Source organism: Drosophila subpulchrella, chromosome 2R, assembly GCF_014743375.2.
Source record: "Drosophila subpulchrella strain 33 F10 #4 breed RU33 chromosome 2R, RU_Dsub_v1.1 Primary Assembly, whole genome shotgun sequence".
Lineage (NCBI taxonomy): Eukaryota > Metazoa > Arthropoda > Insecta > Diptera > Drosophilidae > Drosophila > Drosophila subpulchrella.
The window spans coordinates 14,365,568-14,379,833 of record NC_050611.1 but is presented as its reverse complement, the minus strand read 5'-3'; the positions used below and the strand labels follow the sequence as shown (position 1 = coordinate 14,379,833).

Sequence of the window (14,266 nt, the reverse complement as noted above, 5' to 3'; positions counted from 1 at the left end):
TACAGTTTTTGAGCGTGGACAAGGTCGTTGGAGAGCCGCCTGTCAGCCGGTCCTAACACACATTTCTCGTTGGCCCATTTGTTTGTTGTGGTTTATGCAATAGCCAAACTTCACAACAATTGGTAAGGGTAATTGCGGCCTGGCCTGTGTGTCAGTCGGTAAGTTAGTGGCTCCTTTATTCCTGTCAATGCGTCATTGCTCTAGATACTCTCGCCTCTCACCTGGCAAAACACCAACTCCTCATCCATAAATCTCCTCGGCTACTTCAAGCTGTTTAAGTACTTACGATTAATTACTCTTGAGCCCAGCAGCTCAATGGTCTCTATGGCAAATTTCTTTGCCGCTAAGAGTCGCTGGCCTTTATGGGCCATACAATACCATAATAATGGAGCGTTAAATGGGTTAGCACTGCCACCATTATCATCAGCAACAATCCACATCAAAGTGGCGCCAAAGGGCATCGAAAATAATGCGAATATCCGAATGTGCCGCCTTTTTGGCAGGGCCAAATTATTCAAGTGCTTCCAAAAAAAATTCCCAAAGCAATCCCATAATTTGTAATCATTTTGGGGGCTGCGGGAAGGTGTCAATATGCAAATTGGCAAGGGTCGAATTGATTGATCACCTTTCGGAGTAATTATGCATAACAATTTAGCAAAATAAGCGAATCAAAGAGGGAAAAATAAGATGGTAGCAGGCCATGGGGCGTATACGTAATGGGTAAATACTTAATAATGGCATAAAGCTAACGAGCTCAATAGAATACCAATTAATTTACCTCACCTATTTTAGGGCTACATTGTTTTTCCCAAAGAGTACAATCTTTTGATTATTTCCAAACTGATTTTTAGCCTTGAAGATGGTATTCTAATTTTCATTGGAAGTTTTGATTAATTGTTCCGGTTTTAATTGGATGATTCGTATAAAAACTCTCTTAAAAACTGTTGATTTAAAGTGATCTTATTTTGTTTGTTTTTGACTCCACCTTAAACTAGTTGTATAATATTCAGTATTCTCCTAAAAATTGCTTTTTAATCTGTGATTTATTACAACCTTGCAATGCGTCTTCATATTTTTGTAGAATTTTTATCATAATGAGGTATATATTCTCAACCCTGTGGCGTATTTGTTTTTAATAATAATTTAATTAATATTTTAATAATTTTAGGATATATCAAACACATTTATTTATTCATTAACTTCCCTAAAAACTCGTCAAAGATTTTAGAAACGAAACTATCCATCAGTGGCCCTTTCGCCTGATATCTGATATAATCAGATACAACACCTTATCTCACCGCCACTAAACTGAAATGAGCATAAATCTCGAAAGCAATTAGAGATGGTAAAATTCAACACTCTGGCCGGATCTTTATTGCTCACTTCTCGGCCACTTGGGGCCAAGTTAAGCGCGGTCATATAATTATCTCAGTCATATCCATCATCCTAGTTATTCGCATTCATATGCACAGCTGGAGTTCTTGGCCGCAACATTCCCCAGCGGATCTTCAGATGGATGCCACGGATCTCGAGCCATTAATTGTCCAGAGAGTGTTTCCAAATATCGCACTGGTCATCTACTTGACCAACCCCAAGTCTGCTCTCCCACTTAATGTGCTTTTTATTTAAATTTAACAAAAGAAGCAACACCAGCAGCAGCAGCAGCAGCAATTTTGTTGCACTCAACTGGCGGCGAATTCTTAGCAACAATTTGCTGCTCCAATTAAATTCACAGCTACGAGCTCCTCTTCTGGTTGTAGCCAAGTGCCTGTACATTAATCATGAGGTGATTTATGGCGCCCACGCCATCGACGCATGTGCTCACGTTTTCCACGGCGGCAGCGGCAACATCAGCGCGTGTGGGCAGCCCACCTCAGCCCACCAACTCCCACCACCACCCCCAATCCCCCAAAACCCCCCGGCCCCCCCTCCACAACCATTGTTACGCTCCGTTAGCCATTTTAGAAGCGTGTGGAAACTAAGCGATGTGGCAAGAGTCGGCCAAATTGCTGCTGTGGGCGTAGGAGCAACATCGGTAACCGCAGCAACATCAGTAGCATCCCCTTCCGAAAAACTTCCTCGGCCAGGTGTCAAAAGCAAGCCATAACTAAAATGAGGAATCCACAGTCCCCAATCCAATTGCGCATTGGTGCCAGGCGATCCGATGAGTTTATTAAGCTCTCACTCAGAGAAATTTTCCCGTAAATCACTGCAACTTTGTGCCTCAGAACCATTTTAAATAATATTTAAATGTATTTTAGCTTGTGTAAGTGGTGATCTTATACTGAAACATTCTAAATAAAAGATTACAAAAGATATACATGTTATAAGCACAATTTCTCATAAGTTATTGACCCAAAAAATTATAGTTTTGATTACCACATTAAACGCAATCATTAAATTAGGGTTGTTATAGTGTCTAGCCGTCTTCATAAATGTCTCATCAAGAATACCTGATCAGTAAAGTGTGATATGTGTTGTCAAAATACATTAAAACATATCTGTTACCATCAATAACAATTAATTAGCAATTTAATCGCTACGATATACATATATTATGGGATATTACGTTAAAAATGTATACGGTTTGATTGAAAATCAAATTAACGACGTATCGTTTTACAACTTGGTAATTTTTTTTACGATTACTTTAAACATTACTGAGTGAATTAATTAAGTTCAATTCCAAGTAATGAAAATATAATTCCAAATTCGTTAAAAATCACAACAATATGCTAACTATTTTAATATAAACCAACCTTATTGTTGATATGAAAATATGTTGTTGGAAAATCAAATATGTATATTAAGTTATTTTTTACAATTACGTTAAACATCAGTAAGGTAAGTTAAGTTAAATTCCAAATAATGAAAATATAATTTCAAATTCTTTAGAAACACATCAAAAAGCCAACTATTTTAATATAAACCAACCATATTGTTTGTAGGGAAATAAGTAGATGCATTTTCTCTGTGCAGCAGCTGCCGGCGGATCGTTTGAGCTTGTCAGGTGAGGCACGTTGAGTGTTTTAATTACCGCCGGTGCACTGCGCGATCGGTTGCATCCGCATAAACCGGCAACTTTGGCCAGGTTTATTTGATTTACGCGTGGTCATTAGCCATTGCCAAGTGGCTAAGAAGTCTTGGCCGCTCTGTGTGCCTGTCGAGAAATGTCAAAAGGTTAATTGGATTGTGGCAGCCGTAGCCGGAGATGCCACCGAAATTGAAAACTGAATCTGAAGCCAAAGACCCAGCCAAGAATCTTGTTGAAAGGGGAATGCCAGAATGGCTGGCGGTTTTTCTGTCCATTGACCGGCCAGAATTGGTCAATGGGGTGATAGAGTACGTGAAATAAAGTCACTGAGTATTGCAAATAAATTCGAAAAAATAACTAGTTAAAAGGAGATCCCCTAATATATAAAAATACACCACAAACTTACTGTGGTTTACTTTAAATAATGAAAAATGTGGAACCATATTTTGAATTAATGTATCTATTTTAGTAGTACCTATAGGTACGACCGAAAGTAACTTGATCAATAATTTAGAAAGCTTAAAATTTCTGTATAAATTAATTAAATTATAAATATGAAAATTGGTTTATTTAAAACTATGAAATACAAGTTCTGGGACCATTCTTAAATCGTTGATAATAATAAAGGGATAGAATCAAAAAACTTAACTCTTTCACCAGTTGGTTCCCTTAAAATGTTTATTTTCTGGCTTTACTCAAATAATTTTCAAACAGTGCATAAATCAATTTATGTATATCTAGTTTTAATACAGCATTTAGTCTAAAAATAGCCCTAATAATAAGTGACTTTTGGATATGTCACTACAACTCGTTTATCCTTATCCCAGCTCCACCTTCTTCAATGCTCTTGGCCAGCCGAAATCCAATCAAGCTGCTAATCCCAGCCAAACATGCGACCGATGAAAAGAGCCGCCGGAGATGAGTTCATTTGGGACTCCTCTTCGCTTCGAAGACAGCCTGGGAATCTGGGCCGTCGTCGTCCACAGAGGCTTTGATTGATGACAGCGCCCACCGCATCGGCAGCTTCACACATTGAGTTATCGCCGGGTCTATCTCTTCATAAAGCGATAGACTCTTTTTTGGATATGCATTAAATATGAGATTGTTTCTGTGCTTTTTTTCTGCCGTCATGTCGTTCGCTTTGAGCGCACAGTTCGCTTAAGTGAGAGCCGAGTTGTAGTTGTTTCTCAGCTGTTTTTTAAGATGATACACCTACCTGCCCACCTACCTGAGTGCCCCCACCACCTTCACCTCCCTCTCCTAAATCTCCTCCCGCAACTGAAGTCGATTAAAATTCCTCCAAAATGTTGAATGTTAATCGCTCATTGTTTGAGGAGGCGCACAAAATTAAATTGTTAGCTTTTTCGCAAATTTGACATATAACAGATATGAATGTTGTTGTTGCTGTCGCCTTTTAAGCTGCCGCCGCCAACAACTGAGTGCATTTTCAAAATGTGTTTCTAGCTGCTCTGTGCAGGTCTTTTAATTGCATTCTCTAACCATAAGCCCAAGACGGCAATCAAGCGAAGACAAGTTAATTAAAACCTAGCACAGCACTTTGGCCAGATTAGCATCAGTAGTTCCTATAATCCGCAAACAGAACACCAGCTGCAGTTCTATATAAAAATGTGTTTTATACAAAGCCATCTAAGAAATCGATTTACAAAATAAGTGACGGAATCTAGAAAAGTACGTTGCACCAGTATAGAAGAAGGAATGTGAGAGAGGGTGTGTACGAAATGGTTCTTTCAGAACTCTCCATTTCCGTAGTTCTGGATCTTCAGCAGGTCGCAAGAGAACTGGAAGAGCTGCTCGCACTTGGCCGGCTTCTTGGCATCCGGATGGAATGGACCCTTGCCGCCGTTGGAGAGGTAAGTGCCGCCCTGACCCTCGATGGAGGGGTCGATGGCCGCAAAGACCACGGTGCGCGATCCGCGCTCTGGGGTCTTGAAGAAGAGCTTCTTGAACATGGGCACCGATGTGGTGGCCGAGTGCTCGAACAGATCCGTGTCCACAATGCCCGGATGCACCACGTTGACCTGCACGTGCGACTTTTCCGCATCCAGCAGCGTCTGCAGATGGCGGGTGAACAAAATCTGGGCAAGCTTCGACTGGCTGTACGCAGTTCCTGGATAGTAGTGTTTTCTACTCGAAAATAAAACCAATAGAGTTCAGAACCTTGAAGTTCACTGCCAAAACTCACGTTCCGTTGATGTCCTTGTAGTTGATGCGCCCAATGAGATTCACGCAGGAACTGACGTTCACGATCCTGGCATTCTTTCCCTCCTTGCCGGCCGCCCTCAATTGGGGAAGTAGCAGATGGGTGAGCAGAAAGTGACCCAGGAAGTTGATGGCAAAGTGCGACTCGTAGCCGTCGGCGGTGAGTTTAAAGGGTGCGAACATGATTCCAGCATTGTTCAGCAGCAAGTCCACCTTCGAATACCGCTCCTTGATGAGCTGGGCAAAGGCCTTCACCGACTTTAGGTCCCCAACATCCAGTTGCTCACAGATAAGCTTACCCTTGGTAGCTGTGAGGTCTACAATTGATGCGACGGCGGCCTCAGCGCCTCGGGGATCACGAACGCCTGTAATGGAAATATATATCAATTATATTATTAGATTGTTATTTTAATTGGCGAAGTTTAGGCGCTTAATTAATTGGCAAACAGGACAGGGTGTAAAACAGGTAGCACGTATAAAATAGCATTACTTTTTTTGCATTCAAAGTTTAATAGATTCTATTTGTTCTCATCCTTATATCTCCTTCATCCCATATCCATGATATTTATTTTATGATAGATATGAATACAAAACAATTAGTTTAAACTGAAAAGCTATTTAGCATTTAAAATATACATATACTCCTAAAAGTTAAAAAAAGGTTGTGTTTTAATATCTTGTTTTGTTTTTAGAATTTGTTATTGTTGGCATTTAAAATTAATATTAATTAATTCAAGCAAATAAAAGCGGTATAATAAATAACCTCCAAGAACAAGAGCTCGACCACAAAGAATAAAGAAGAGGCTTCGAATTGGTTGACATACTTCAAATTTTCCATTTATCTTTTTAAAAATGTTGCGACCTTTTCCCCCTTTTTTCTCCTATTTTTTTTTTATCCATTCTCGTTCTTCTCTGTTCCTACACTTTTATCAAGCTCAAAAATGCAATATTTTTGAATCAAGGCGCCAAGTGTTCTTCCTCTTTATGAACATGAGTCATAATTTTTCTGAGCTGGTAACACCAACATCGGCTTTCTCTTTGACCCCCATTCTGCATAGCAACAACTCCTTTCCCCTTAAGATGAGACAGCATTTTTTCGGTCTGGCAACGCTTGATTCTTTTAATTTTGAGAAATTTTAAAATATTCTTTTAAAACATTGCATACTTTTTCTGCCACAAAATTTGATGAAGTCCTCGCTAACAGTCTCCAACAAAAAAGCCGATTCACACACCGACAAGACGAAAAAACTCTGTGAGGAACTTATCATTTTTCCAAAGTAAAGTAAAATAAATAATAAGTAAATAAATAATCACACTTTCTACAAAAATGTATTTTACAGATCAAACATTTTTACATATCTTTACGCGAACATTCTACAAGTGGCGACACCTGGCGTCAGTAAACAGTACTTTTTACCTATTTTACACGAGTAAATTGTACATGGGATCAATGTAGAAGTTAACATTTCCATTCAAAACAGGATTAAAAGATTGTAAATTTATACACAAGCAAGACCAACCTATTTCTCTTTGACCCCCATACTGCATAGCAACAACCCCTCTCTTCTTAAGAAATTAAAAACGAACCAGTACGAAAAATGCAGAATGCCCAGCTCCAGTTTCCCAACCCAACTCCCTAGAGGGCGCTCCTCTTAAAAAAACAGTTTCCCCTTTCCGCCACAATGGCGCGATCAAATGTTAGATTCCACCGATTTTCTAACAGAAATGTTAAGATGTAACAGGTTTTTTTTCTCTGCCACTGTTAGAAAGCGTTACATTTTAACATTTCTGTTAGAAAATCAGCATTTTTTCGGTCTGGCAGCACAGATACTTTTAATTTGTGGCAACGCTAGATTCAAATATTGAATTCCTTTAGTTGGATCAAGATATTTCTGTTTAGAAAGTAAAATGGAAAGATATGGATGGATCTCTATCTAGAGACTTTTCAAAATAATGATATTATGGATTTTTTCAAAGCTAGTGATTACTTTTCATAAAACGTAAATATTTCAAAAACTTTGTCACGTCACTAGTGAAAATAAGAATACTTTCCTATGCCAAGTCAATGAACTCTTATCGCTTGACTCCCCCGAAATTGCTGTGCGTGACTTGGTTAGGTAACGAAATCAGGCGAGTGGATCATGATTTCTTGATACCATTGACAAGTGTGGGAGCCACTCTGCAGATCGATCTGCATTTCGTATATTCAAAATTTGTTTTATGCTTTCCAAACACGTGCACTGCAGCACGTCAGATGTTTGTGGAATTAATAAACAGACCCACGACTTATGGTAAAGGGCCAAAACAAGTTCCCCCGGCTGATTGGTCAACTCACCCATGACGACAGTCATGTCGCAGGCCAGCAGCTTCTCCACGATCCGCAGTCCGATGCCGCGATTGCCTCCGGTGATGACAGCAATGCGATCCGGTTGTTTATAAAGTGCTTAATGGATAATGGCGACAATTAACGGCCGTTGGATTAGCATCAGCCAGTGAGTTACGGGTATCATTCGCTTACCCACTCGATCCCGCGCCGCATACTGGGCATCATGGACGAGTCCAACGATTCCCAGGTACTGGTACCGAAACTCCGTCTTCCACTCGAACCAGGACTTGGGGAACTCCTTGGTGGTCTTCGAAAAGAGGAATGCGCACAGCAGCAGGCCGACGAAAAATATCCACAGCAAAAGACCCAGCATGTTTGAGCCTTATCGACTCGTAGTCAGCTGTCCGGAACTCTGGAAAGAGAATATGGGGTCTTGATAAGAAATCGTGTTTTAAGCAGGGCAAAGTGCACCGGCTGATAACATAAACCGATCTTGGTTCGTCATAGCCATTAGCCGGCAACATTATCAATATTGGCGAGTCAATTCGCCTCGAGTGCACTTTGCGACACTCTTGAACTGAGTCAGCAAGATTTTTTAGTGGGTATATCTGTTGATCATACTCGTTGGGTATTCTAGGCGGGGCTATGTTTGAGGGAAATTTATTCTTCTCACGACTTAGCTTTGAGTAGTCATGCTTCCCTTTATAATACAAAGTTAAGTATTACCCTAACCGTAAAGATTACTTGCATAACCCTTTACAAACTTGTACTGGTCAAGGAAAAGCAACTGTCAACTCTTATATAGTCTTAAAGGGAGACGATCAAATACTTTTAAAACCATTATCTAAGTTGTTTTTGTTATAAATATAAGTCGTTTAATGTAAAATGAAACAGTTGTTGTGCTATGTAGATTATGATGTATTTTTCTAGTTTTGCTCAAGTATACCTTGAACCAATAAAAATAAATTAAAAATGGTCCTCCACACATCTATTATATACTATCTTTTTTATCCTATTGATCAATTGATTGTACTTTCTAGAATCAATATCAGAAAGCGTAATGCGGTATCGGCTTAACCCCATTGGCCCTCAAATAGCTTAAGTTGTTGCCTCTTCACCTGGGATTTTTCGTGTTTGCCCAGCAATTTCGAGCGTTCGTTAGCCGGGCTTATAAAGCCAGCCCGATTGTTTAGCCGCAGATATTTATATTTACATATTAGCACTGCCAAATGCACTCTGGCTTTGGTCGGTGCACTGGGAATTTAATTTTAACCGGGAGGGGGAATAATTAAATTAATTAAAAGAAAGACACTCTGTCGCATTTGTTAAGAGACAGCGAGAGAACTGGCCAAGGTGTGCTCGTAAAATGCAAATTAAAAACCCAAACAGCGGCGGAATGAAAGTTGAAGAACCGAGTTTAGAGCCAAAGCCAATGAACGGGGCCAGAATAGTGAATTTGGGGCCAAAGCTGAAAATGACTGAGGCGCTAAACAGCAACAACGAGGGTCGGTTTCTTCTGCTTCTCAAAAGAAGGGGAATATCGGGACGGTCGACCTGATATGGTACACTGAAAAAAAAGGATTTGCATTTAGATCCTAGAAATTTACAAATCGATTTAAAGATTACTCTATTGATGATGAAAAAATGGTATAAATTAAAATACATTATTATCGAAGAGATTTTTCTTAAAAACCATTTATTAGGCAATGATCTTAAAAATGATCAACAACTATAATACTAAATCATTATAGGTTCTTTTAAAATGTTAAAATCTATTTCATAATGTACAATGTTGTTTTCCAACTACTACTGCTGTCTACTATCAAATAGAATTTATACCTATAAATAATTCATTCAGTAAAATCATGTAATTTGTGTGTGTTTTCCAAGAAAGTTCTTCCTAATTCATTATTTTCTTAAAACCCATTAAGCTTTCTTCTCTTCTCTTCTAAATTCCAAACTTATCCAAGCTATCAAAACTATTGGGATTTTAAAACTACATCATTGGAAGGATTTGTAAAATATTGAATAACAAATATATGTGTGTAAATCTAACACTTTGTTAAAAAAAAACGAATTTCCTGTTTAAATGTTAGCAGAGCCATTTAAAAGAGAATATACATATGGGGAACCAAATTTTTTTTAGGTTTCGTTTTGTGCAATTGAAAAGTGATTAGAAAACGTCTATATTTGTTTGAAGTGTACGTATGACTCCACGAACGTGCTGTCAAGAGTTTCGACTTCCGTCAACAAAACGCCAAAGCTTAGCAGTTTTATTGTTGTTGCTGCTGCGGTCGTTGTTAATTTGGCTGCATATGGTTAACTTTCTTTTTCTATTGTTGTTGCCGAGCGCTGCCCTTGCAAACGTTTCAATTGTTTTTACCTTCAATTCAGCTGCCGCAGGTGAAAATGCACTTGTGCTTCGTTTCTATGCCAATGCTGACACCCTTTTTCAATTAAAGGCTGTGGCGGAGCTTCTTCGCACTTGGGTTTTCAATCACGTTTTCGAAAATCAATCAGTAGGAGTTCGAAAACCGGTTTGTCCAGCGGGCCCTTGATGCCACAACCGCTCGGCGAGAAATTCAAAAGCGAACTAAACGTTAGTTTTAATTGCGCGCCTTTTCGCCCAGAACTTGATCGCCGATTGTTGTTGTTTTGTTTCGTTTGGCTTGTTGCTGTTGGCCAACAGGTGTAATTTACCTATTGGCCGGCTGATTGCGCGTTAACAGCTGATTGTGGATACCGCTTTGGGTGTGCAACAAATGGGGCAGGTGGGCGGGATGTAGTTACCTGTGTGTACACTCACAAAAACGCTGATTCGGAACTATTTCATTGAAAAAACTGCGACGAAGAACTCAAGATACATCGATGACACCAGGGATGGAGAGTTAATGTTTTTCGATTACATAAACATCGGTTGTTGCCTGCGACTATCGATATTTGCCAGCTGTCTGAACCAGGGTCGAGTAATCTTTGGTACTTTTAAATTAGAGTTCGTTATTTTTAAATAAAAGTTAACTTTTAATGTTGATACCAATTATTTTGATGAATTTATAAATTAAAATAGGTCTTGGGTCTCCACTTTAGTTTAAAACCCTTTATTTTTAAATGTAATAAGAACTAGCTTTCGTTTGAAGAAAATTCTTAAAAACTGTTGTTAAAGGTACTTGAAGCTTAACTTAAAATATAATTATATCTTAAAAAACGTTTAAAAGGTATTCTCTTTTACTCCCAAGCCAATAAGGTTTTATAAACTAGTTCTCATTTTATAACGAAATTCAAATAAAAATTAAAACTCATCTCAAAGTAATAACGCCTTTTAATAGGTTTAATCTTTTACCCCCAAACTTAAGGCGTTTTAGAAACTAGTTCCTAACTTAAAACAATCTTATTTGAAATTAAGCCCCTTCTCAAAGGAATAACACATTTTAAAAGGTTTTTTCTTGTAGTACCAAACCAAAACGGTGTTAGAAACTAGTTCTTAACTTATATCGAACCTATTTGAATTTAAGACCCATCCTCAAAGTAATAACACCCCTTCTTTTTGCTAGCTGATTTATTTATTGAACCGAAACAGTACAGTGCATTTAAGTGTTAAAACGGAAATATGTTCGTACAACAATTACAATTTATGTTTTGCCTTGATACCAGTTATTAACTAATTTTGCCATTATATAGTTGCGCATACGTGTATACTTAGTTCGAAATAAACAGAAGCTAAGCGAAAATCGAAATCTACGCTCTTGGGCTTATCTGGTTTTGATTAAATAGCGTTTCGCATTCGGTTAAATCATTCAATTGGGATTACCATATAGAGTGTGTTTTTTTGTGTGTTCTCGTGTTTACAGGTGAATAAATATTTTGAAATATATACTAGACTAAATTGAAATATATCCTTGAATCGAGTGTGAGTGTGTAAGAGGTGCCTAGGTGCTACCAAAAAGAATATTACTGTGGAAGGGGGTAAAGTATTCAAATAGGAATTTAAGGGTTCGGAACTCTAAGTTGCAGCTGCGTTGTCAGTGTCTTTTATCGCCTGGGTCTCCATCTTCGTTTCCGTTTCCGTAGCAGCGACATCCTTAGGCTCCTTTAACTGTCAATTCTCCACGGACACGGACATGTTGCCGATGTCGTCGTTTATGGCCAGGACCTGGCTGACGAAGTTCTGATCGGTTACCACCTCGGCCAGGGATTTGCACAGTTCGGTCAGTTCCTGCAGGGGCATCTTCAACTGCGGAGCCAGTCTGCTGAGATGTTGCACCACGTAATCCGGCAGCTGGAGGGGATTGGTAAATGGTTTAGAAATCTCTTTATAGAGGTATATTATTAAATAATGCTCACCTTTCCCTTGCCCACCTTGAAGGCGTTAAACATCACCTTCGTGCGCACTCGCTGGTCATTGGGTCCATCGTAGAAGATGGTCAGATAGGCCTCCTGGCCATTGGCCACCAACGGGAAGTAGATGCCCGCATAGACCTGACCCTTGGCATCTCGGGAGAGCAGGGATCTGAAGTTGTACACCAGATTACGGCGCACGGTCACATCGATGGCCGTGATGTACTCCTGCTCCACGTAGATCAGCGAGGTCTTGTAGCTGGTATCCTCGCCGCGGATCTCGCGCTCCTGCCACTCCACGAACTTCCCATTCTGCTGGCTGTACGCATAGCAGTAGTCCCGCTGCAGACGCGGCTCCTTGGATTGGGTGAACCAGCCTGGAAAAACCAAACAGCATGAGTATACATCTCATATAGATAGAAGGGTTCACAACTCACCCGTGTGGGGATAGCTCTGATCCTGCATAACCGTCACGGCTCGGCTGACATGGTATCCTGGGTCCAGGATCATCACACCCCGTCGCTCGCCGATGGCTATGCGCATGGCCACCATCACGTGCTCCTTCTCCACACCCGCATCCACCGAGTTAAGGCCACATTCCTCGTCCAGCTGGACATAGTCATTGCAGTCCATCACCTGCTCCTCGCAGGACACCACATACAGATAGTTGGCCAGCACTGGGAATAGCTGCACCATCCTGGCCATGATCTCGAAGGCCAGGGAAACGCACATATGGTGACGCCTATTGATGGGCACATCGTAGAACTGGAAGAAGCTGCGCAGATCGGAGCGACGGGTGCGCTTGAAGCTGCGATAGAAGTCGACAAAGAGGTTGACCGTGTTGTAGTGCGTCTCCTCTAGCATCCGCTGCAGCGTGGTCTCCACAATGCCGTTCAGCTCCTCATACTGCCACACATTGTCGAAGATCAGGGTGCCCTTGCCTCCGGACTCCGAGCTCGACCAATCGGGCAGCGGCAGCGGATGGCCAAGGGGCCACACTCCGTTTATTTGGTTAAAGGCCTCCAGATCGTAGCCATCGCCCACGATCCATTGTCCGCCCGAGATCCCATCCAGGCATCCCGCCACGGGCTGCTGTCTGGCCAGCAGCTGCCTAATGTCGGAGTATCGCTCCGATCCATCCACCGTTGTCAGGTCGGTCGGAGGCACCAGCTCCTCGTCCTCCAAATCCTCCTCGCTGGAGGTGGAGGGTGTGCGACGAATGGCGCCAGTGCCACGTCCAATTGGGTGCTCAGTTGCGGCTGCAGATCGCGTCGTAGTCAATCCCATTCCGCGCACCACTGCATCCGCCAGCTGCTGATCCGCCGGGAGCAACGGATCCTGGGCAGCGGCGGCGGAAGCTGGCTCCTCCGCGAGCGGAGGGGCCACTCCCCCATCCCGTTGGTGGCTGGTGGCAACGGCGAGTCAACTCGGCCATTCGGAGCCCCAGCGGCCCACGGTGGGCACATAGCCACTTTCGCAATCATTGAGCGTGGCGTCTAGTTGAATGTTGGCGAACTTTTGTTGGCTGGAATGCAGCGGTGATTGGGCAGCTTGGCCAGCCTGGGTGGCTCCTCCTACTCCAGCACTGATCAGACTAATCCGGCCCTGCGCTCGCTTGAACAGGAGGTCCGGCTCGTCTCCAAATTTCGTCGTTGGTTTAGACTGATCTGTTTTCGGGAGGGAGATAAAGGAAGGTTTATTAGAAGGGGTTACGATTTTTGATGGACTTAAGCCACAGTCCTAAAGAACCGGATAATACCGAAAAACTGTCTAATAATATGATGTATTTCCTAATGGTTCCACATCCTAACTAAAGATTCCGCCTAAAAAACTGTTATGTATGTATTTTGAAGAACCTAAACCCTTTTGATATAGTTTATATTCGTAGCACACTAAAGCATGGAAAAGATTATTATATTTAGAGTTCCTATACTTTTCTTCTTATACATACACCCTGATTAGGAACAGTCTTAAAAACTCATTATAAAAACCCATTTACATTTCATGAAAGTGCGTCAACCTTATTTTTATTACCTTGAGCTATAGATTATAAATGGCAGACCCTTGATCTAAACCTAAGATGATCCCTTCGCTGATTAGGTAAATCCCCTGCCTACGATTTCTAATGGGCTACGATCTTGACAGAGCAGGTAAGTCTGCCCTTCTCAAAGTCAAATGGTCTTATAATTAGCCCTAGGTACGAAAACCCAGTATGTCAGCCATCTGGCTGTCTAGTCCCTAATTTTTCGAGCAGTGTGTTGCCGGGGAGGCAATCATCTATCTCGACGTACAGTCGCTCGACCATCGGGCAATAAACAATACGGTTTGCGACAATACAATGCTCATAAGTA

The 14,266-nt window shown here is 41.1% G+C and overlaps 2 protein-coding genes across 3 annotated transcripts; both read right to left on the bottom strand.

The window, feature by feature from the left end:
• Positions 1 to 4,648: 4,648 nt before the first annotated feature.
• Positions 4,649 to 10,467, bottom strand: LOC119551827 (dehydrogenase/reductase SDR family member on chromosome X). Of its 2 annotated transcripts, none has more exons than XM_037861396.1 (5): positions 10,371 to 10,467; positions 7,773 to 7,992; positions 7,590 to 7,697; positions 5,238 to 5,619; positions 4,649 to 5,179 (listed from the first exon to the last, which is right to left on the bottom strand). In XM_037861396.1, the coding sequence occupies exons 2-5, from the start codon at positions 7,951 to 7,953 to the stop codon at positions 4,783 to 4,785; spliced, it is 1,068 nt and encodes a 355-aa protein (XP_037717324.1). In that variant the 5' UTR covers positions 7,954 to 7,992; positions 10,371 to 10,467; the 3' UTR covers positions 4,649 to 4,782. The 2 variants fall into 2 exon arrangements, with proteins under 2 accessions (XP_037717324.1, XP_037717323.1); XM_037861395.1 differs by lacking the exon at positions 10,371 to 10,467 and adding an exon at positions 9,964 to 10,241.
• A 654-nt stretch (positions 10,468 to 11,121) lies between these two features.
• Positions 11,122 to 13,337, bottom strand: LOC119549778 (the record flags this gene model as incomplete). The annotated part of the gene is made up of 3 exons (XM_037858039.1): positions 11,122 to 11,856; positions 11,922 to 12,292; positions 12,353 to 13,337. Coding segments are annotated over 3 exons (1,536 nt in total), but the record flags the coding sequence as incomplete, so codon positions are not given.
• Between the last annotated feature and the right edge of the window lie 929 nt (positions 13,338 to 14,266).

What these genes read in the sequence shown, in the direction of transcription:
- LOC119551827 (XM_037861396.1), bottom strand. Translation starts at nt 7,953, where the DNA reads ATGCTGGGTCTTTTGCTGTGGATATTTTTCGTCGGCCTGCTGCTGTGC. An exon ending in TGCGGCGCGGGATCGAGTGG is followed by an intron (nt 7,698 to 7,772) that starts GTAAGCGAATGA and finishes TTATCCATTAAG; the next exon opens with CACTTTATAAACAACCGGAT. An exon ending in TACAAGGACATCAACGGAAC is followed by an intron (nt 5,180 to 5,237) that starts GTGAGTTTTGGC and finishes ATTTTCGAGTAG; the next exon opens with AAAACACTACTATCCAGGAA.